This window comes from Rhinichthys klamathensis, unplaced genomic scaffold, assembly GCF_029890125.1.
Source record: "Rhinichthys klamathensis goyatoka isolate OS25496 unplaced genomic scaffold, OSU_Roscu_1.1 h1tg000196l_1, whole genome shotgun sequence".
NCBI lineage: Eukaryota > Metazoa > Chordata > Actinopteri > Cypriniformes > Leuciscidae > Rhinichthys > Rhinichthys klamathensis.
This window is the reverse complement of record NW_026606722.1, coordinates 7,409,296-7,432,929: the sequence shown is the minus strand read 5'-3', so window position 1 is coordinate 7,432,929 and position 23,634 is coordinate 7,409,296. Positions and strand designations below refer to the sequence as shown.

At 39.4% G+C, this 23,634-nt stretch overlaps 3 protein-coding genes across 6 annotated transcripts in view; 2 read left to right on the top strand and 1 right to left on the bottom strand.

The window, feature by feature from the left end:
* Positions 1–3,583: 3,583 nt before the first annotated feature.
* Positions 3,584–6,356, top strand: bsnd (barttin CLCNK type accessory subunit beta). Its single transcript, XM_056262886.1, has 3 exons — positions 3,584–3,850; positions 3,985–4,067; positions 5,951–6,356. The coding sequence occupies exons 1-3, from the start codon at positions 3,674–3,676 to the stop codon at positions 6,216–6,218; spliced, it is 528 nt and encodes a 175-aa protein (XP_056118861.1). The 5' UTR covers positions 3,584–3,673; the 3' UTR covers positions 6,219–6,356.
* Positions 6,357–9,483: 3,127 nt separating this feature from the next.
* Positions 9,484–19,249, top strand: pcsk9 (proprotein convertase subtilisin/kexin type 9). Its single transcript, XM_056262799.1, has 13 exons — positions 9,484–9,877; positions 11,323–11,514; positions 11,715–11,838; positions 12,058–12,191; positions 12,293–12,434; positions 13,572–13,768; positions 13,847–14,030; positions 14,157–14,333; positions 15,611–15,759; positions 15,890–16,052; positions 16,394–16,566; positions 17,764–18,260; positions 18,675–19,249. Exons 1-12 carry the CDS (start codon positions 9,698–9,700, stop codon positions 17,950–17,952), a joined length of 2,004 nt encoding a protein of 667 aa, XP_056118774.1. The 5' UTR covers positions 9,484–9,697; the 3' UTR covers positions 17,953–18,260; positions 18,675–19,249.
* Positions 19,250–21,716: 2,467 nt separating this feature from the next.
* Positions 21,717–23,634, bottom strand: part of usp24 (ubiquitin specific peptidase 24) — a 71,635-nt gene continuing 69,717 nt past the window's right edge. For all 4 annotated transcript variants that reach the window (XM_056262795.1, XM_056262796.1, XM_056262797.1 and 1 more), the window contains 2 exons: positions 22,416–22,526; positions 21,717–22,311 (listed from right to left, as the gene is read on the bottom strand). In XM_056262795.1, the coding sequence (XP_056118770.1) occupies positions 22,249–22,311; positions 22,416–22,526 (174 nt within the window). In that variant the 3' untranslated portion in view covers positions 21,717–22,248. The remainder of the gene's footprint in view (positions 22,312–22,415; positions 22,527–23,634) is intronic.

The window sequence follows — 23,634 nt, the reverse complement described above, 5'->3', positions numbered from 1 at the left end:
AAATCTGGAATTGTATTGGAATGGTAAAGAGTGTTGGTACATGCCTCCACTCAAGGATACAATATGATGAACAAGTCTAAGAATGTTCCACATGGTTGAAATACCATCATTGGCCTAGAAAGATAACATTCTGGGAGTCAAGACTATAAAGGAGAAAGGATGCTCTCCCTTCACTGTCACACTCTGCAGCCACTCTGTGTGACTGTACGACTGCTGGCCTTTTCTTGCAAGAACATAAACCTCTTCAAAGACAATTGGAAATGTTTGTCTCTTATTCAGTGATATAAATTTGTTTGCCACCACTCCTCCCTGAAGGTTCTGATGATGGAGGCGACGGTGAAGCGACTCAAATTTGTCTGTACTCGTTGCCCAGCCTCCCTCTAGTCATACCATGGACAAGGACATGGCCAACTAAAGTGGCTTGAATGTTCGATCCGAGACTGCTTGTCTGCTTGCCCTTGCCCTTCCTCCTCCTCCTTCTTCTTCTCTCTGACGACGAATGGAAGCTGAGAACGAAGACAGACCTCGCAAGACAGGGCCTCCGAGGACGAGCCGAAGGACAGCAGGAGAGGCACGACGGAGGAGAGGGAGCAACAGATCCGAAGACGCCTCTCTTCCTCCTCCTCTTCCTCCTCCTCCTCCTTCTCCTCATCCTCCTCCTCCTTCTTCTCCTCCTCATCCTCCTCCTCCTCCTCCTCCTTCTCCTCCTTCTCCTCATCCTCCTCCTCCTCCTCTTCCTCTTCCTCTTCCTCTCCCTCCTCATCCTCTTCCTCCTCCTCCTCTTCTTCCTCCTTTTCCTCCTCCTCATCCTCCTCATCTTCCTCTCCCTCCTCCTCTTCCTCCTCCTTTTCCTTTTCCTCCTCCTCATTCTCCTCCTCTTCCTCTTCCTCCTCCTCCTCTTCCTCCTCTTCCTCCTCCTCCTCTTCCTCTCCCTCCTCCTCTTCCTCCTCCTTTTCCTTTTCCTCCTCCTCATTCTCCTCCTCTTCCTCCTCATCTTCCTCTCCCTCCACCTCCTCCTGTTCCTCCTCCTCTTCCTCTCCCTCCTCCTCTTCCTCCTCCTGTTCCTCCTCCTATTCCTCTCCCTTCTCCTCCTCCTCTTCCTCCTCCTGTTCCTCTTCCTCTCCCTCCTCATCCTCCTCCTCCTCTTCCTCCTCCTCTCCCTCCTTTTCCTCCTCATCCTTCTCCTCTTCCTCCTCCTCTTCCTCTTCCTCCTCCTATTCCTCTCCCTCCTCCTCCTCCTCTTCCTCCTCCTGTTCCTCTTCCTCTCCCTCCTCATCCTCCTCTTCCCCCTCCTCCTCTTCCTCCTCCTCTCCCTCCTCCTTTTCCTCCTCATCCTTCTCCTCTTCCTCCTCCTCTTCCTCTTCCTCTCCCTCCTCCTCCTCTTCCTCCTCCTCCTCTTCCTCCTCCTTTTCCTCCTCCTCATCCTCCTCCTCTTCCTCTCCCCCTCCTCTTCCTCCTCCTTTTCCTCCTCATTCTCCTCCTCATCCTCTTCCTCTCCCTCCTCCTCCTCCTCCTCCTCCTCCTCCTCCTCTTCCTCCTCCTTTTCCTCCTCATTCTCCTCCTCTTCCTCCTCCTCATCCTCTTCCTCTCCCTCCTCCTCCTCCTCTTCCTCCTCCTCTTCCTCTCCCTCCTCCTCCTCCTCCTCTTCCTCCTCCTGTTCCTCTCCCTCCTCCTCCTCCTCTTCCTCCTCCTGTTCCTCTTCCTCTCCCTCCTCCTCCTCTTCCTCCTACTTTTCCTCCTCCTCATCCTCCTCCTCTCCCTCCTCCTCTCCCTCCTCCTCTCCCTCCTCCTTTTCCTCCTCATTCTCCTCCTCTTCCTCCTCCTGTTCCTCTTCCTCCTCGACATATTGCTTAATTTCTCTGTGGATCCATTGTTCCAAAACTCAGTAAACTGATTTTTATCTTTTATAAAATATTGTATAACCTTTTATCTATCTATTGAAGGATCTGACTGATGTGTGTTCAATTTTGACTCTTAGTGTTTTCACCTGGGTAATTGTGTGCTAACTGAGCTGAAGCTGTGCTGACTTGAGTGAACAATTTTGAATGCTAGTGCTTTCTAAATGACCACGTGGTGTAGGCAATGAGAAATGAAGGGATTTGTGTGGAGTTTTGCTGTGACAGTTCAACAAATTTGACTAATGTGTCAAAACAGGGGAATAGTGTTTATAGTTCAGTGAAATGGGTGTCCTTTTTGGTAAATGGCATTATGGTTTTGAAATTTTAGTTCAAAAGCCTGGTTATAGTGTTTAAGCAATCGAGAAAAACTGTAATAAAAAAAAACCTTCACAGCTATTCTGCACCTGGGTCCTCTTTCAGATTCTTGACAGTACCTGGCACTAATGGGTTTTGAATAGGGTTAACTTAAAGGGAATGAACTTGAAAAAAATTGAAGGGGACATGTGAGATTCATTTAAAAATACTATTATTATTAATTAATCTTACACATACACCACCATTCCAGTTTTGGGTTTGTACGATTTTTAAATGTTTTTAAAAGAAGTTTCTGATGCCCCACAATGCTGCGTTTATTTTAAAATAACCATTTTCTATTTGAATATATTTTAAAATGTAATCTATTCCTGTGACGGCAAAGCTGAATTTTCAGCATCATTACTTCAGTCTTCAGTGTCACATGATCCTTCAGAAATCATTCTAAAATGCTGATTCGCTGTTCAAGAAACATTTATCGTGATTACCAATGCTAAAAATGTGCTATGAAAGTAACTACTTAAAATGAATCATGGAAACTGTGATACTTTTTATTTTTCAAGATTCTTTGATGAATAAAGTAAATGTCTTTACTGTTTTGATCAGTTTAATGCGCCCTTGTTGAATAAAAGTTACTTTCTATATATATATTAAAAAAAAACCTTACGCAGAAAACTTTTGAATGGTGGTGTATATTATTAGGGACTTTGGGTCCCCAGATATAACATCAGTCTAGGTTGTAAAAGATGCCAAGTTGTAATTTCATTGTTCTTGAGTACCTCTTTATCAATAAGCTGAACCAAATTTTGAATTGTGCCTTGATTTTTTTTTAGAAAGATTTAGACATTTCCTAATGTATATAATCTTATTCGTGGTAGGCTTACTTATGTTGTATAATATAGGATTGAGGAAATGTGCTCTCTCTCTCTCCTGAATGTCACATTCACTGTCACTTTAACAGGCCTACCAGAAACTATTTTCTCTGTTTTGTGTGTTTTTTCTATATTTTCTGTGATGTTTTGTCAGTTACATATCATTTTCTATGTGTATTTCCTGGCTATCACATGTGCATATAAATACCAATAAACCATATGACACAAAAACTCTATTGTTAATTTGTGTTTGGTAACCAATAATATTATCAAACTAAATGTTTTTGTATGTACTTATATCTTCTATATCGTTGACTTCTACCATATTTCGTTAATATTCTGGAAAGGAATGTACTAAGATTGCTTAAGTCAATTCAACCTTTACCTGGGGGAAGGTCACCTGACTAAGACCCATTACAGGTTCAATGATCTGTATCTTGGTTCTCCACTGGCCCTGCGTCCCGTCAGTCACTCCTGCCTTCTCAGTCTGTCCTTCACCTCTATGGGAACACCATCATAAAGCTCCACACTCTCACCGGTACTTTCTTCTGTTAACTTAGTTAGCCACTGCTGGAACTCTACGCTTCTTCTATGGCAGAGAACAAGCCGTATCGCTATGGGCTCATTGTTCTTGGGATGGCGTTTGTGGCATTGGGTATGTTCATGATCTCCGTAGAGGAACCACAGGTGTTCGCCACGTTCTGTGCTATGGGAGTGATAATGGTGGGCATGGGGACGGTCTGGTCGGTGTGTCAGTGTTACCCCAGGGTAAGGAAAGTTGGCTGTTCCCTGTTTGGTAATAGATGGATTTTATGTTTTATGTTCTTAGCATTTACTTTGATTATAATGTCCATATAATTTGACAGAGTGTGCTACATTACGGTGTTTCCGATGTCCAACAGGTGACTGTTATACTGGCAGAGAAGGAAGAGCTCTGTGGGGCTGAAAAACTGGACTTGAGTGCTGAAAGCTCGGATGAAAAAAGGTTAGAGTAAGATCTCTTTACAGACAACACAAACAAATATTTGAGATAAATTGCATATGATATTAAAGGGATAGTTTACCCAAAAATTTAAATCTTGTCATTAATTTCTCACCTTCCTGTCGTTCAAATCCGTAAGACTTTCGTTCATCTTAGGAACACAAATGAAGATATTTTGAATGAAATCTGAGTAGATTTCTGTCCCTCCATTGACAGATACGCAACTACCACTTTGATGCTTCAAAAAGTTGATAAAGAGATCGTAAAACGAATCCATATGAATTGAGGGGTTTAGTCCAAATTTTCTGAAGAGACTCAATTGCTTTATATGATGAACAGATTAAATTTAGGCTTTTATTCACATATCACATAAACATTTTATTCACATAAACATTCATTAACGCACACATCAGTTGTGGTAAACGGAAGCTCAAGCATGTTCGTTCAACGTGTGAGAACCAATGAGGTTCATCTCATGTTACGATCAATGTTAATATGTGAATAAAAACCTTAATTGAATCTGTTGTTCTTCATATAAAGCGATCGTGTCTCTTCAAAAAATTTGGACTAAACCGCTCAATTCATAAGGATTCGTTTTTATGATCTCTTTATAAACTTTTTGAAGCGACAAAGTGGTAGTTGCGAAGCTGTCAATGGAGGGACCGTAATCTCTTGAGTTTTTATCAAGAATATCTTAATTTGTGTTAAATTAAAAATGAACGAAAGTCTTATGGGTTTGGAATTTTTATTTTTGGGTGTCTATCCCTTTAAGACTTTTCAGGGAATGTATCTTGAAATAAGATTCAAGACATACTTATAATAGATTATAATTATTATATTATAATAATTCTAAAAACTAAGTTTCACTACACTGGCAAATTAAGCATACATTTGCCAACTGGGAATCTTAAACTTAATTCAAGAAAACTGAATATTTGTGGAATATATTTAGTCCCACCCTCTGAAAATGTTGTTTCGATGGAGAGGGGAGGTTAATGTTTTCAATTATAGATTGAGGACATATGCATTTAAAAAAATAATAATAATAATGATGTGCATGGATAAATCATTTATAGTAAACACTGCAACATTCTGTAAAAGAAAAAAAAGAAAAAAGAAGAAAAAAAAGATTTGTCAATTTTGATTTCATGGTGACTTTAAGAGTGAAAGGTTACTCTATATTGTAAATGATCTCTCCACAACCCTCATTCATCCAGTCAACTCTTCCTTCTCTTCCTTCTCTTTCTGTCATCACACTGGAGTCTGTGTTTGTGTTTTCTGAGGGCCCATCAAGACTCATTAAGTCTAAATTCACTCACTCTGTAACTGGGTTAAGCGGCTGGATAATTGAATCTTAGAGAATCTTACCTCTTCCAGGGAATGTAATTGTGCTGTGTGATAAGATTATTTTTGTAAAAAATCTTAAAGAGACAAGCATACAACTTTACAACTCAAAAGCCTCTAAGTATACCGCAATGGTGTTAGACCGTGTGCTGCTATCAACGTGGTTCAACAGGCTCGTCAGTTATGTAAATTACTCGTATAAGTTTTAGAGAGCAGCAAAACAAAACAATAAGCAACTTAAGCATAGGCCTATCACTACTCAGGATTTTCTCCTTCAAATCTTTCAACCTTGTGAATGACGTACCATATGGCACGTCATTTCAACATGGCGAAATACATTGAGGGTGTGACCTGCACCATGTCCTATTAAAACGCTTTTTATAGAAAACTATGAGTATACAGTCTTCATCTCATTTGAGTGTACTTCAAAAATACTATTTATTTTTTGATGTGTAAAACTTTTTTTTTTTAAATAACACCAACTATAATATGCAACTTTATAGTTTATGCATATTTAAAAAACATGTATTTTCCTGTTACAGTCCACAGAAGCCAATAAGAGCTCCCTTGGCTGGCTTCTGTGATGATGAAAAAGTAGAAATATCGGCAGATGCAAAACTCCACACTGAGAACAAACACAGTGAGCGTGTCATCGTCCTCCACACATGTCGAAGTTCTCCCAGTGTGCTGGCATGTTCTAGCACTCCATTGACGGACAGAAGAACCACAGGAACAGACCCCAACCGAGAGATGTACTATGGGAAAATGGAAGACTCATGTTACTTTACATCTGAGCTGGAGAGTGAATAGTGCCTTTTGATTAATGTCAAAATCATCATCTACATCTGATATACTGTAAATATTTGCCAGACAACTATGTTGTCATACTTTAAAAAAAATATTCTAAATAACTTATATCAATATGTTTAAAGAGGACATTATGCCCCTTTTTACAAGATGTAATATAAGTCTCAGGTGTCCCCAGAATGTATCAGTGAAGTTTCAGCTCAAAATACCCCACATATAATGTATTATACCATGTTGTAAATGCCCATTTTGAGTGTAAGGGAAAACTGCTGTTTTTGTGTGTATATCTTTAAATTAGGGCTGGGAAAAAATTAATCGTGATTAATCGCATCCAAAATAAAAGTTTTGTTTACATAATATATGTGTGTGTAGTGTGAATAATTATTTTGTATATATAAATACACACATATGCATGTCTATATTTAAGAAATATTTGCATGTATATACTGTATATATATTTATACATCATTTATATTATATATAAATATACATATTTTTTATATTAATAACACATTTTTCTTAAATATATACATGCATGTGTGTGTATTTATATATACAAAATAATTATACACACTACACACACATATTTTATGTAAACAAAACTTTTATTTTGGATGCGATTAATCACGATTAATTTTTTCCCAGCCCTACTTTAAATGCAAATGAACTGCTCACTCAGGGGAGGAGCTAAGCTAATAGGGCAAATTCTGTCACCAGTCGTGGGCGGGGCTTGTTACATTGTGACGTCACGTTGGAGTACATTCCTTAACTGCTCTTTTTTGAGACACTGTTTTGGATTTATGGAGAAAATAACAAACGGAGTGGATGGATTTTTACCAAAATAAGGTGGTTGTGGACACACACTGCAGAAACTAAATATGTTCAAAAACAATATAAAAGAGAATTTTGCATTACAGGTCCCCTTTAAGTGTGTAATGTATGCCATCACATTTTACATTAGGCATGTTAATGTTACAAGGTCTGGCAGTGACTTTGTCACAAGCATATGATAATAGGATTGTTTCACTCTCAGGAAATAAGGCTGGAAAAAGTTTAAACATTAGGTGATGAAATAACATTGTGACCTTGACTCATGCCGCCAAGACCAGAGGACACTGAAAGAGGAACTGCCTGGATTCTGGAATGTGGAGTTTTTATATCTGTCGGTGGTGCTCCTTCATAAGAGAGATCCTTTACACACGGGACAGCAGGATAAATAACCATATCTGGATTGATATGTGATTTTAGATTATTTAAATGTAGTATTGTAGTAAAATTCTAGGGACAAATTAAAGGGATACTTTTAAAGCAAGTTAAAAATACACGTAGCAGTAGCCTACTGAAATGTGAATCAGCTGGGCCACAAAGTTAGCCTATGTGCAAAACATGTTTGTTTTTCTGTTTTCTATGGTTGGGACTTTCCGTTTATGAGGTTCAATTTGTGCCAAAAAGGAGTCGACTGCTTTGTTCTTGTACCTACATTTGTCCTTGTAGTCATTGCCGTTTTAGGATAAAGCGTTGTACATTTGTCCATGTCTACAGCCATTTATTTAAAATAAATTAGTAGGCCTATTTGTTGGTGTATGTTCTTTATATTGCCTATTTCTGTCGTTTATGGGAAGATTTCCAGAAATTATGGCACTCTGTTTGCGCAAAAAAAAAAAAAAAAAAAAAAAAAAATCTATGTTGCCCTCCCTGTCCATTCAGCTCAGTTTTATGCTTCATAAGTTACTGGTCACAGTGAAAGTTCTGCAGTGTATTTGACATATCCAAACAAGTAGAACATTTAGATATTTTCAATATAGATTTCTCACCATCTATCTAAAAGCCCGAAAATTAAACCTTAAGAACTAGACCATTCATTACAGCTTTACGGACAGAAAGATAAATGCATATAAAAGTTTCAGAAAACTGAGCTCGTTATTGAACATTTTGTTCTGTTTATTTACTGTACCTGGATATCTGTAGAAAGCATTGTGGAAAGTTTACATTTCTGTGGAAAATTGCTTCCCAAAAATAGCCAGCCTATGCAATCAAACTTTTAATGTTGTTATATGTCTATGTGGTGTTTTTAATATGCTTTAAGACAAACCAGGTACAAATGCATAAGTTATCACCATTGCTGAGTATTTTCTCCTTAAAACTGCAGTGAACCAAAGAAACTCTAAAAAAAAATGCGGTTTGAAATCGCTGGTGTTTCTGACGTCACAAACTACCTTGTAACCAATCTGGACAACATGTGATTGTCAACGAGTGGATCTCTGAGCTGGTGTGAGTGAGTGGAGGTGGGGCTAATTTGCATATTCATAGAACCGCGTATACTAAATGAGGCAAGCTCAGCAAACACAGAACGTTCCCCTAACGTTCCCGTTTATGCTTCCCATTTGGTTATTTTTTTGGGAACCAAACAAGAACGTTCCCAGAATGTAAAATTGTTAGCTGGGAGGGTGTAGAGTTACATTCAAGCTATTTTAAGGCATGACGATTTTTCAAGGAAATAAACATTTAAATGTGTAATTTTGGTGCTCAAAGATGAGTTTAAAGGGATGAAATGATTGACTACAGGGGGACTTTGAGCATTCAGCCTCCGTTAAAAGCAAAGATTATTAGGCTATGCATACTGCTTCTTGCATTCATAATCTTGAGTAGGCCTAGCTACTGCAACAAAACTAGGGAGAAAAACATGTAGGTTACTATTTAGGATCAGCATGTCAGTGTCTAGGTGAGGTGCATGTCAGGTTTCTTCCTTTATCTCACAGATTTTTTTTTTTACCTCACTCAATATGAGTCAACTTGTCAGATAGGCCTAAAAAAATACCCTGCTTTGACAATATGGATCGTATTGTGTTTTGCACGTTTCATTGATTTGATTATGACTCTTTTAGCCCTTCAACAATACCACTATCTGGCCAACAGAGGACGACGTGAATCTGTATTTGGTCAAAGTGAAGCAGCATCGACACGTGCAAACTTGAAGTCAGGTTAGATATGTGTCGTCGTTTTGCCTAGTTAAAAAAACAAAAACAAAAAACAAATACAATTTCACTAAAATTAAATTGATTGTTTAAGGCTGTTCACTTTATTTGTTAGGCTCTTTGTATCCACTTCATTGACACTTTCATTTTACAGGTTTTATTTCAGCAAACGTTACAAGCCTGTGCAGGAATAGTGCGTGTAATATGTGTGTGGGTGGACTGTAATCTGACTCCTCTTCTGCTGTATTTATTACCACACATCGTTCGATATTAGCACAGATGAACGTCAGCACGCTCCACCTCACTGCGTTCAGTCCATCAGAGAGATTCAAATGACATGTTAAATGACATGAGGATACACTTCAGCTCTAATTCTCTCTGTTTCATACCTCTGCCTTAACATATGACGAACAACAATACAAAAAAAGGGGATTTTGAGCAATATCACTTGAACTAGGCAACTTATTTAATATTCTTGACCTAAAATCTCAAAAAGTGTCCACAAGAATGAGAGGCGTCGTGACGGTGTGCTGTTTGAGTTTTCTTCTGGGTCTTCTACTGGCTATGGTTGAGAGTGATGAAGACTACACTGAGGATGAAGAGATGATCCTGTCTCTAATTCTGCAGGATGACTCCCAGCCTGAAGCAGAGAGCAGGCCATCTGCCCAGTTTTACAGGTGCACTAAGGTACTGGCTAAATTAATGAATCACTGTATGGGCTTATTACTTGATATTAACTTTAGAAACGATTTTTCCTAACTGAAAAAAAAAAAAAAAAAAAAAAACATGCTGCATTTTAAAGTGCAAAATTCAATAATTAAGTTTTCTGTTTTCTGTGTAGGCCTACCGGGCATTTGGTTCTTTTTATGAAAGTAAAATAAATTATTTTTATAAAGGAAACATTTTTTCTTACTTTTAAATCAGGCAAAGTGATTTTACTATGTCTACTCTGCAGGATGCAGATTTTTAAATTAATTGTATCAAATAAAACAAAATAAATAATGGATGTAAAATTACTAATTTCCTAAGTAAAACCAATGAACACGATTTATACATAGCCTATATATTTAGTCTAAATAGGAGGCACATTGTTAGCCCCAATATTTTTGTTAATATTTAATGTGTGTAATAAGAACACTTTATTTGACCAAATATCCAGTACTGGACATCAAATTGATGTATGAATATAGCCATAACACTATGATTTTTTTTTTTGTATCCTGTTACTTGTTTGTGAAGGGAGATCATATCTTCTCTAAACTTTCTTCACCATTTCTTTGACTTAGCCATAATTCTAACATGCAGTCAAACATGACACTCAACAAACCTAGCCAGTTAAGATATTTCATGTGTTCTAGCCCAAGCACACCTGGTGCAACTAATGATGCCCTTGATTAGTTGCATCAGGTGTGCTTAAAACAACACCTGTTTTGCAGATTTGTGCTGTTGTGAGGGATTTTATTCAGGGGGTTGAATAATTCTGAGACTGCAGAAGTCATTAAAAGTTGCATTTTCAGTTGGATTTGGGGAAACCACTTGCAACATTTGTTGTGTTGAGCTATTCCAATTAGTTTTGTTTGATTTGTTCATTGCAAACAGCTGAAAGTCTGTACATTTAGCCAGTAAACCTGATTTGCAATGGGAGTTCATTCATTTTGATTATAACTTTAGACACAAAAACGTGGATATTCAACATAATACAATGTCATATATCATTATTTTCCAGATACAAAATTAGATCAATTAAAAAACTGTTTCGACTGCCTAAATCTCACAAATGTTAGTAATCAGATGAAACGACAAAATGAAACAGTGTAGTCATTCATCAAAAGTGCTACGATGATATATATATACATATATATATCAAATAAATATATAGGCCCTGCGTTTATTTATCAACAATGAAAATATACTTTTTAGCTGGTCCCAGAAGCGAGCAACATCCCATTCTACCTTTTATATAACTGCCAAAAAAACTTCCCACAATGTTTTATTAGCTGTGTAGAAACACACACAAGTTGTCCTGACAACATCAGTTGCCACGAGCCAAGAACGTCTAAAATAAATGTACTGTAGTACGTGTGTGGAACGTTTGGAATGAGAAGGCTATCAAAATCTTTTTTTACCCACAGGATGCATGGCGCATGCCGGGTCAGTATTTAGTGGTGATGCGGAACGGAACGCACGTGAACCAGGTGGAGCGCACCGCGCGCAGGCTTCGCGCAAAAGCCGCGAAACGGGGATACCTGATCGAAATACTGCAGACTTATTCTGGAGCCTTCCACGGGTTTCTGGTGAAAATGAGCAGCGATGTTCTTCACATGGTAATTTACAGACACTACACAATAATGCTCTCAGTTTTGTATTTTATTTCTCAGTTCATATTTTATATTTAAGAATGTTTGAACAGTATTGCGGACTGAAAAATAAAATAAAAACTTGAACTGGGATTAAAATATTTAAATAATTCTTCAGTTATTGTCTGTCTTTTTCATTCCATCGCTTTTTGTTTTGTGTGTGTCAGGCAGTAAAGCTTCCCCATGTGGAATACATTGAAGAGGATTCCTCCATCTTTGCCCAGAGCATCCCATGGAACCTGCAGCGCATCCTTCAAAACAAACATGAGCCTGGAAAATACTCACCACTCAGTGAGCTAAAGTCTCCTCTCTCACTCTACTTTTTCCCCAAACACTTTAAATCACCTTCTAAAATTATATTCTGAGATCCTGAAGTGAAAGATTTGCTTTCTGCACTGTGTAAATGCTTTTATGTTAATACAATTTTTAATCTCTTGAATCTTCAATCCTTGTTCAATCCTCTTCAATCCAATGCATGGTCCTTGATCTGCTGCGCTTGTGTGTGTGCAGATGACGGCGCGAAGGTGGGAGTGTATCTCTTAGACACAAGCGTTCAGGTGACTCATCGTGAGATTGAGGACAGGGTGATGGTGACGGACTTCAACAGTGTGCCAGAGGAGGATGGGGTCAGAGTTCACAGACAGGTTGGTGAATGTCATTAAATGTTTTATGGTAACTGAAGTTTTTCGTGTAAGTGCTGATGAGAAGCATATGTCCATCACTTCCTACGGACTTCTGCCCACAGGCTAGTCAGTGTGACAGTCACGGCACACACATAGCAGGAGTGGTCAGTGGACGGGACTCGGGTGTCGCTCGAGGTGCCAGTGTAAACAGTGTCCGAGTGTTGAACTGCCAAGGCAAGGGTACCGTGTCAGGAGCTTTGGCAGGTAAACCAAAAAATAAATAATGTTATATATATATATATATATATATATGTATCTTTATAATATTATATGTTATATATGCAGCTTTAGCAGGTAAACCAAAACATAAGTAATACAAAAAATAATATATATATATACACACACACACACACACACACATATACACACTGCTGTTCACACGTTTTGGAATCTGAGATTTTATAATGTATTTAAAAGAAGCTAATCAAGACATTTATTTGATTAAAAAAAAAAAAACCTGTAATTTTGTGGAATATTATTACAATTTAAAATAATTGTTTTCCATTTGAATATATTTTAAAATGTAATTTATTCCTGAGATGCAAAGCTGAATTTTTAGCATCACTACTCCAGTCTTCAGTGTCACATTAATAGAAAGTTCTAAAGAACAGCATTTATTTGAAATATAATATTTTGTAACATTATAAATCTCTTTATGTCACTTTTGATCAATTTAATGCATCCTTGCTGAATAAAAGTATTAATTTCTTTCCCCAAATGACCCCAAATTTTTGACCGTTAGTGTATAATATTACAAAAGCTTTCTATTTCAAATAAATGCTTTTCTTTTGAACTTTCTATTCATCAAAGAATCCTGAAAAAGTGGACAACTGTTTTCAACAATGATAATAATCAGAAATGTTTCTTGAGCAGCAAATCCTCCTATTAGAATGATTTCTGAAGGATCATGTGACACTGAAGACTGGAGTAATGATGCTGAAAATTCAGCGTTGCCATCACAGGAATAAATGACATTTCATAATATATTTAAAGAAAACAATTATTTTAAATTGTAATAATATTCCACGATATTACTGCTTTTGTTTTTGTTGTTGTTGTTGTATTTTTAATCAAATAAATGCAGCCTTGGTGAGCAGAAGAGACTTCTAACATTAAAAAATCGTACCGATCCCAAACTTTTGAAGTTTATAGTTTTCAGTCTGTCTTACCAGCTTCAGCAGGTAAACCAAAACATAAATGAGAAAATATTATTCTATTCTATTATATATTAATAAATAAAAGGACAAACAATAAACAAGAAAATAATTACGAGCTTCGGCAGGAAAACAAACAAACAATAAATATTATATTATATTACTATAATACACAACTCTGTTGCAGGTCTGGAGTATATCCAGTCATCTCTGATGTCTCAGCCTCTCTCACCTGTGATCCTCCTCCTGCCATTTGTTGGGGGATTCAGTCGCACCCTCAACGCTGCCTGCAGGGAAATGGTGGCATCTGGCGCAGTGCTTATTTCTGCAGCTGGGAACTACAACGATGATGCTTGTCTGTACTCACCAGCCTCAGAGCCTGAGGTACTGACCTGAGATCACAATGGGTTGAGTCCTTCAGGAAAGCATTTGCTTTTGACATCATTTGTTCCCCTGCTGCAGGTGATAACAGTAGGGGCCGTTAATTTTGCTGACCAGCCGTTGAGCACTGGGAAGACCGGCACCAACGTGGGCCGCTGCGTGGATGTGTTCGCACCCGGTGATGACATCATCAGCGCATCCAGTGACTGCTCTACCTGCTTCACTACCAAGAGCGGAACGTCACAGGCAGCGGCACATGTTGCTGGTTAGCACACACACACACACACACACACGCTAATGCATACTATTATTAGTGCATGTTATTAGACAGATGAGAGTGCATTTGATCAGTCTGTCCATATAACCAGCTCTGGTCGGTGTGTGTTCTCAGGTGTAGCGGCGGTACTTCTGAATCTGAGTCCAAACTCCAGCTCTGCTGAGCTTCTGCAACAGCTCCTCTATCATTCAGTCAAACAGGTCATGAACCCAGAGTCTCTGCCACAGGACCACCGTCTCACTACACCCAACATGGTGGTCGCCCTGCCTGACCCGGCCTCCACACTCACAGGTCAGAGTTCACGAGTAAACTTCAACAGTGTGGTTTTTCAAACAACAGGCATTAATAATATGGACTGATATAACAGTCTGATTTATGATGATTTCAATACTATAATTAGCAGATTGCAATAAATGTATAATATTAAATTATATAGCGCCTTTACGTAGCTCAAGGTTGCTTTACATTGTACATTACAATACATTTACACACCCGCACACACACATTACAATCACATAAGGACACATATAGTCACATTATCCAAAATACATGTTAAATAGATATGTTTTAGCTGAGTCTTGAATGTAGCCATGAAGATGAGATATTATGAAGTGTAAGTGGTAGTGAATTCCATAATTTAGGAGCATTAACACTAAATGACCTTCCACCTACAGTAGACAATTGGAAACGAGGGATGGACAATAAACCAAGTTCAGCTGATCTAAGGGACTGGGCAGGGGGGTAAGAGTAAAGTAGATCAGACAGATATGGAGGTGCAAGACCATTTAATGCCTTAAATGTTAGAAGTAATACCTTAAAGCGAATACGTGATGCCACGGGTAGCCAGTGAAGGTCATGAAGCAGAGGAGTGATGTGAGCAGAACGCCTGGCGGAGGTGAGAACTCTTGCTGCTGAGTTTTGAACTCTTGCAATACGTTTTTTTGGGCAGACCAAGAAATCGAGCATCGCAATAATCCAGACGTGATGTGATTAATGCATGAGTTAAGGTTTCAAGATCGAAGATCCAAGACGTGCAATATTACGAAGATGAAAAAAAAAAGAGTTTTTAACAAGAGAAGAAATATGAGAGCCAAAAGATAGAGTTGAGTCGATTAAGACACCAAATAATATCAAATATATAATAATCCTATTAACATTATTTAATAATTCTAACGTTATTTATTGTTTTGTTTTACTGATTTATTTACATATTAATTGTGTGTTTATTAGTGACTTTCATCATGTAACAAACTGTAAAATTTGGAAGATAAACTCTTCCAAATTGTTCCAGGGAAGAATAAAATGCAATACATTTGTTAATTTATTGAACAATTTGGAAGAGTTTAACTTCCAAAAGGGTATTAAACCATTTTTGGTAGACTGTCACTGGTCCGGGCTGGTTTAGGTGGATGCTTTTGCTGGTAGACCAGTTTAGGACTAGTGTTGCCATGATGGGTGACTAATTTATTTTAAACACTATTAGAAGTGCCCAAACAATACCTGTAACCATTAAGGTGGCCTTAATGCACTTTGTTGTGTTATTTTTGATGATGTGTGTTTTCTCACAGGAGAGGATCTGCTCTGCAGATCGGTTTGGTCTGAGAGGTCAGGCGCTTCAGGTTTCGCCACAACTGTGGCCCGCTGTCGCCTCGGTGAAGAGATGCTGAGCTGCTCCAGTTTCTCACACAACGGAGCGAGAGCTGGAGAAAGAGTGGAGGTCATTATAAGAGAAAGTTTGTTCAGTATCCTCAAAAAATACTGTTTAAACTGTCAGCTTGATGCAAGTCACTACTTCCACTAGAGAGTGAGTAAAGTAGAGTAATGTTTAGTAATTTCCTTTCTGACAGGTGAGAGATGGGCAGAAAGAGTGTGTTGCCGTCAATGGGAATGGAGGGCAAGGTGTGTTCGCTGTAGCGCGCTGTTGTACAGGCCATAAAGCTCAGTGCCAGACGATAGAGAGTCCCGAGAGAGGCGCGGATGCAGAATGTCCCTCAGAACACCAGCTGACAGGTGACAGATGGTTTCGCACTGCAGCGTTTTTCATTAGGATTAATTAATGGCTTGTTCTGGGTTCAGTGGAAGTTGAAGTGTATTGGGTTTTGGTTATCAGACAATAATTTCACTCTGAAAGTCTTATATAAAAGGTTTTTTCATTTGAAAAATCAGAATTCTCTAATCTCATGCATTTGTTTTGAAATGATTCTCTTAATGAATAAAGTTTCTGCCGTCACTGCTGCTGAAAATGTATTTGAATAGAGATCTCTATGCCTATCCCAAAGCCAACGTGATAGTTTTTGTGTATATTTCTATTCACGTTTCTAGAATGTGACAACTGTCATCTTTCCCTGCAGGCTGCAGTTCTTCCTCTTCATCTGGAGAGGTATCAGACTCTGATCGACCTCTACATGGCAGCCGCAGGGCATGTCCTGCTAAAAGGGGTGTAACGTCATATGCCTCCTGCTGCCACACGTCCTCTCTGGAGTGTCATCTGAAAGAACACGACCCCACGGCTGTCAGCGAGCAGGTGACAAAGGCTACGTTTAAACTGCAGGCTGAAACGACCCAATTCCGATTTTTTTGCCCCTATGCGACCTGTATCTGATCTTTTCATGACAGTCTGAACAACACAGATCCGATCTTTTCAAATGCGACCCAGGCCACTTGGGTATGTGGTCCAAATCCGATATGTATCCGATCTTCAATCTGAACGGCCAGGTCACATGTATCCGACCCGCACGTCATTGATATGCGACAAACTTCATCATTCTGCGTTGAAGTAGGCGGGAATTGACCGTTGAGTACTCTTCTGCGCATGCGGGTCACTTCTGGGTCATTTCTCGTTCACACAGGAGATCACAAAAGGTCGCATTTAATTGGAAATGTGAACGGCCTTGCAAAAATATTAAATTTTTTCAAAAAATCGGAATTGAGCATTAAGCCCCTGCAGTGTGAACGCAGTATTACTCTCACAAGACGTTTCCTTTGACTCGGTGGACACAAAAAACAAACGCACAGCTTCTAACATTTATACAAGTGGCAGTTTAACTCCTGAATCTGTTGCACAACTGTGGATTCATTGAAACATGACTTAAAGGGTTAGTTCATCCAAAAAATTAAAATTCAGTCATTAATTACTCACTCTCATGTCGTTTCAAACCCGTGCGTTCATCTTCGAAACACAAGTAATGATATTTTTTAATGAAATCTGAGAGATTTATCCTCCATTGAAAGTCTATTCACCCAAATCTCATTCATAAAGAGATCGTAAAATAAATGCTCAAGCTTCCGTTTACCATATTTGAGTGGCTCTATTTACGTTTACCGATCAATGTTCATCTAAGTAAAAGCCCAAATTAAATCAGTTCATCATATAAAGAGTGTCTCATCAGAAGACTTGGATTAAACCACTCGATTCATATGGATTTCTTTTGGGTGAATTAAAGTGTGGTCAAATGTACTGCTGTTCATCTCATTTTCATATGTGAAATCCTGTCATTTTAATTGGAATGCACGTGCTGGTTCTGCGCGAGGGTGGAAGATTTCGACGTGTAAATTTCGACGTGTGGCCCATGCGAAATCGCCCTGTTGATCAACAGAACGCTGTTAGACTTGAAAGTGCCTTCTGTGCTTCCGACACTCCTTGAGATTTTGCCAAAATGTTGCTAATATGACCGAACCTTTAGTGTATCTGAGCAGCACTAACCTGCATTATTTATTTTAGGTGGAAGTTTCATGCGAGGAGTCCTGGACACTAACAGGCTGTCAGGCTCTTTCTCGTGGTTCTGTCGCTCATGGGGCATTTGCTTTGGGAAACACCTGTGTAGTTCGTACATCTGGAGGAGATAAAGGAGCTGCCGCCATCGCCACCTGCTGCAGGCGCCGCCCGTCCCACCAGCCGCGCGACCACTGAAGAGCTAAGGGGGATGGGTGTTCCTCTTTCCTCCCTTCTCTAAACACGTAACCAAGGACATAACTGCTATAACACATAGAATAGTTGGAGGCGTGACACGAGCGAGTTCAATTCTGCCACTACGGAATATTACACGATGGAGAAGAGCATTGGAACTGGTTCTGGTGTGACCATAACCAATGTAGACACCCTAAACAAATAGGCCTTTAAAACTGCAAAACACATTTTAAATAGGGATGCATTGATCAATTCTGACCAATACTTATGTTATGGCCGATTTTATACTATTTTGTATTAAAGAGCTGTATGTAAGAAATGTATTTCAATTAATCATAAAATGGCCCTGATGTGTCTCTAGACATTAAGAAATCATGTTCATTTCAAATACTTATATCACTGACAACAGTAGTACGGCCAGGATATTGTCATTTAAAAAGTGAAGTTGCAGCCCTCAACTGATGTTGTCATCTTGTGTTTTGGCCTGAAGCCCCACCCTCCACCTATCTACCAATCACGAAGTCAGTAGTGTTTCGGCATCCGGGTTACCAGCTCTGCTCTAGTTGAAAGCTCCTTGTAGCAGCCTATGTTCCTGCTGGATCCTGCAGCCTATCTGGCAACCTCGAGTCAGGGGGAGGGGATACACAGCTCTACAGTAATTTGAAAGTGATTGCAGTACCAATTTTGGCCACAATCTTACATACAGCTCCTTTAAGTGAATTTAGAGTTCATTGAAAAATGAAAATTAATTTTGAGATTTGCTAAAGATTACATTTAACATTGTTATTAAATTATTCGATTTTAAAGATCGACTTTAAGTGAGCCTTGGATGATGGCAAAGGTAATCTAAATGTAAAACATCGAGACCATCATGTACAATGACATCTAGAATATTGGCCGATATATTTTAAATATGGACCAATACTGATTAACAAACCTCCAATATTGGTAACTGATAATAATATTGATAACACTGTATTTAGTCGGCACTTTTCATTTTGATATTTACACATTCTGAATTGAACCATATCTATTTGTACTATATTTTGGAGAGCATTGTCTACTATTATGCATGTGCACTGTTTATAAGAGTATAACTCTTTTTATAAATGTTTATTTTTACATTACAAGTTTTATACAAACTTTATATGAGTAATGTCCTAAAATCAACTTCAGACTTGACACGTACAAACGTCACACAATCTGTGAAAAGTTGTGCATTCCAGTTTTTCCTTTTTTATATCAAATGTCTTCATTGTCAAACTCTGATGTACAAATTAAAATGTGGTTTTAACATGCATTAACAGATTCCTTTACACATCTTACACACTCGCAGCAGAAATGAATCAAAGAATCCCCAGTTATTAAAAACTCTTCAAGCGTCTTCAACCCTGTCCTGACACCCAGCTTCAAAATGCAAGCCTTGTCACAGATCTGCCGAGTGGTTGGTACAGCATCTACAGGGTTAAAAAAGACTGATTGGAGGAAGGAGGATCAGATTTGATGAAAGCTTTATCACACCCTGTCTCTAAGTACATATAAACTGCAACTCCACCGTTTCTTATGGGCTCCTTTTGTGAAAACCGATTTAGGCAGCTGAGCTGAAGTTAGTGTGATATCTTAGCCAATGTGCATTTTCCAGCAAAATAAGAAAGACACCTTATGTTCAGGCACTGATCTGATGAATTGTCCTCTCAATCGTCACTGAACTCTGTGCCTTCAGCCCGAAACATTTAGAAAAAGTCCTCCGGTCATCCTAAAGCCTATATAACTAATCATCGCAAACACTAACCACATATGCGGCGGTGATTTAGCAATGAACCATTTACTGATTCAAAGTATAAAGGCAGTTGTGAGTACTGCAGTGTTTCGCTGACTATTAGAGGCCGACACTTAGAGAAAGAGTCAAAAAGTCAAATACCCTTTTAAACCAGCCTTAACAGGTTTGCTTGTTTTACCTAGTTGCCCAGCCTGACCAATCTTGGGTTAAAGTGCCCAAAACCACTCTAAAACCAGCAAACCAGTCTGGTCCTGTTAAAAAAAAAAAAAAGTTACACCAGTTTAAGATGGTGTGCTGGTTTAACTTGATCACCCAGCCTGACCAATCGAGAGTTTAAGTGCCCCAACCCCCCTAAACCCAGCTAAGCAGACTTAACCAGCTGAGAAAAAACATCTTAAACTAGCCTTAAGTGGTTTTACCTGGTCTCCCAGCTTGACCAATCTAGAGTTAAAGTGCCCACAATCCCTCTTAAACCAGTAAACCAGACTGGCCCTGTTGAAAAAAATGTTGAACCAGTTTAAGATGGTATGCTGGTTTTACCTGATCACCCAGCCAGACCAATCAAGAGTTTAAGTGACCCACACCCCCTAAAACCAGCAAAGCAGGCTTGCCCTGTTGGGAAAATATTTATAGCTGTTGGTCTCCCAGCCAGATCAAGCTGGTCTACTGGCCACTAAACAAGCTGGATACCAACCAAGACAGACGGGGAGACCAGCATAAACCAGCTAAGACCAGCATACCCGCTTAGGCTGGTTTAAGATGGAAGGGACCAGCGGGTTTCAGCTTTGGCCAGTTTACTCAATTATTTCCCACCAAGAGAGTCTCTCACATGTACAAACATGCGAAAAAGCACATCAAAAAAAGCGTCAACGTGAAAGTTTCCAAAAAAACACACGCAAAGAGCAGGTGACTGTGAGGTAAAAAGCAGCACTACGGTTCACTCTTTCAGCAAACGTTTGTGTAAGGTGGTGGTGAGGTCTTTCCGCTGTAAACATTGAAGCGATGTTGCTAAGTGTTCTAGTCTAAATATAAAATGAGCAGCAAACGGCAGATGAATCACCCTGCGGACTCCCTGAAGGAGAGACATCACAGGCCCGGCTCAAACAAGCGTCCCGTGTCCTCATATGGCGCTCCGAGATGAGCACGGCCGAGCATATGCGTGTGCGCTGTTATCGTCATGTCGAGCGGGTTCAGGCATTTGTGTAGCACGGCGTTTGTCTCAAGACGAGGATGCGAGCAGCATAGGGGACGAGTCGAGTAAAGGCACTTTACTGCTCTGTGACAACTTCCCATCTCTCCAACAACCTGTCTTACTCTTTCCCCTCCCCTTTCATCCCCTTTCTGCCCGATCCTCGCCCCGTCATTCTATCGCATAAGGCAGACTGAAAGGAAAAGATGCAGGCAAACTAACAAAAAAAAGAAAAAAGGGGGGGACAAATATGGCAACATTTACCCTGAAAAGTGTCATGTCCTAGACCTTCATACCAGAGCGGCACAAGACAACATCAAAACAGATGAACAGAAAGAGTGAGATGACACACTGCTGATTGTAGCACTCATTGTCTTTTGGGAGGAAGAAACGTTCATCGGCTCTCAGTGTCTTGCATATGTGTCTTAGGACGCATCTGCTGATGCGATGTGTCTTCCGCTGTAAAGTCTGTCCCCCGTGTCCACCGTCATATTTCTCTGTCTAGCACTTGCGTCTTCTGCTGCACGCGGTTTCCTATTCAGAAAGTCAAGGATCGGACAGAGAGCAGCGAGGGACATGTCTGTCCAATTGTCTCCACGTGATGAATTTGTCACAAAACTGAATTCAAATATAAAGTGCATTTTAAAAATACCAGCAAAAATGAGAAAAAAAACAAACAAAACAAAAACCGTGTGATTATTTGACTCTCAGAGACTTGGCAAGTTCCTCTTTTTTTTTTTCGAATAAGATTTGAGGCACCTCAAACAGATCCAGAAAAAAAAAAATAAAGAAAATCAGTAAAGGATTCTTAAAAATATTATTTTACATTTGAAATTACACTTATGGAACACATCTTTACATTTCTCATGAATAGTATCTACTTAATTACATTGGCAAATATACGCTGATTTCTTTTAAAACACCCCGTCTGGCACCATAGTAGTAGTTCTGCGTAAAAACGTCAAGGAAATGAAAGCCTCCGTTTTTAAGTCCCATTCGTCTGACAGAACACATCGAGTCAGACGAAACATCTAAATGACTTGCAAGACATGAACTCTGATTTTATCCAGCCAGGCTTTAACCACCAGAAAAAAGAAAAAACAAAGAAACAAACAAACAAAAAAACGAGATATTCGCGTCTGTTCACGTCTCCGGCGAGGCGGCTTGAAGAGCGAGCGCTCCGACGGGCCCTTCGGCTGCTTCTGGTCGCTCCGTTTCCAGTCCCTAGAAGATCAAATGCAGTTTTCTGATTGTGTGTTTAGAGCCACAACATCTTTCCGTCGGAGGGATTTTCTTTGTGTGTTTTGTTGCGCACAAACAATGAGGAACGTTAGGGGTCCACATCTTCTAGATCACTCCGAGAATCGCCCAACATCATTGGGGATTCGGATCCCTGAGAGAAAGAAATGGTTAATATAATGATTTATTAAACACTTGGATGTTTTAGCATAATGCTGCTGATTGTTTGCTGATGATGGACTGCTGAAATAATGAGACCTGTCTGAGGCTTCGTTCTGAGTTCTCATTGGCCGGGCTGCCGTCTGATCCATTGCTGCTGCCGGACTGCTCCTTCTCATTCAGTAAAGCTGTGGCATAAGCCAGAGTGTCCTAAACACAAAACCCACCATTCATTGAGCTCCATTTAGCAGGTCAAATGTCATGATTCTCCCATAAAGTACCAAGGGGGTGGCTAGCTAACTCTTAGCTGCAAGTAAACCATTAAAAAAAAAGAAAAAAAAAAACATTTTAAAGGGATAGTTCAACCAAAATGAAAATTCTGTCATTAATTACTAATTAATTCCTCATGTTGTTTCAAACCCGTAAGACTTTAGTTCATCATTGGAAATCAAATGAAGATCTTCTTGATGAAATCTTTACACGATCGCTTTATATGATGAACAGATTAAATTAAGGCTTTTATTTACATATAAACATTGATCAGCGTACATAAACAGAAGCTCAACGGAACCTGCGTGACGAGCGAGAACAAACCTCATTGGTTCTTGCAGAAGCTCAAACGTGCTGCGGAACACGAGAATGAACCTCATTGGTTCTTGCAGAAGCTCAAACGTGCTGCGTAACACAAGAATGAACCTCATTGGTTCTTGCAGAAGCTCAAACGTGCTGCGTAACACGAGAATGAACCTCATTGGTTCTTGCAGAAGCTCAAACGTGCTGCGGAACACGAGAATGAACCTCATTGGTTCTTGCAGAAGCTCAAACGTGCTGCGTAACACGAGAATGAACCTCATTGGTTCTTGCAGAAGCTCAAACGTGCTGCGTAACACAAGAATGAACCTCATTGGTTCTTGCGGAAGCTCAAACGTGCTGCGTAACACAAGAATGAACCTCATTGGTTCTTGCAGAAGCTCAAACGTGCTGCGTAACACAAGAATGAACCTCATTGGTTCTTGCAGAAGCTCAAACGTGCTGCGTAACACAAGAATGAACCTCATTGGTTCTTGCAGAAGCTCAAACGTGCTGCGTAACACGAGAATGAACCTCATTGGTTCTTGCAGAAGCTCAAACGTGCTGCGTAACACAAGAATGAACCTCATTGGTTCTTGCTGAAGCTCAAACGTGCTACGGAACACAAGAATGAACCTCATTGGTTCTCGCACATCAAGCGAACATGCTTGAGTTTCCGTTTATGTGTACTGATGTGTGAGTTGATTAATCTTTATATGTAAATAAAAGCCTAAATAAAATCTGTTCA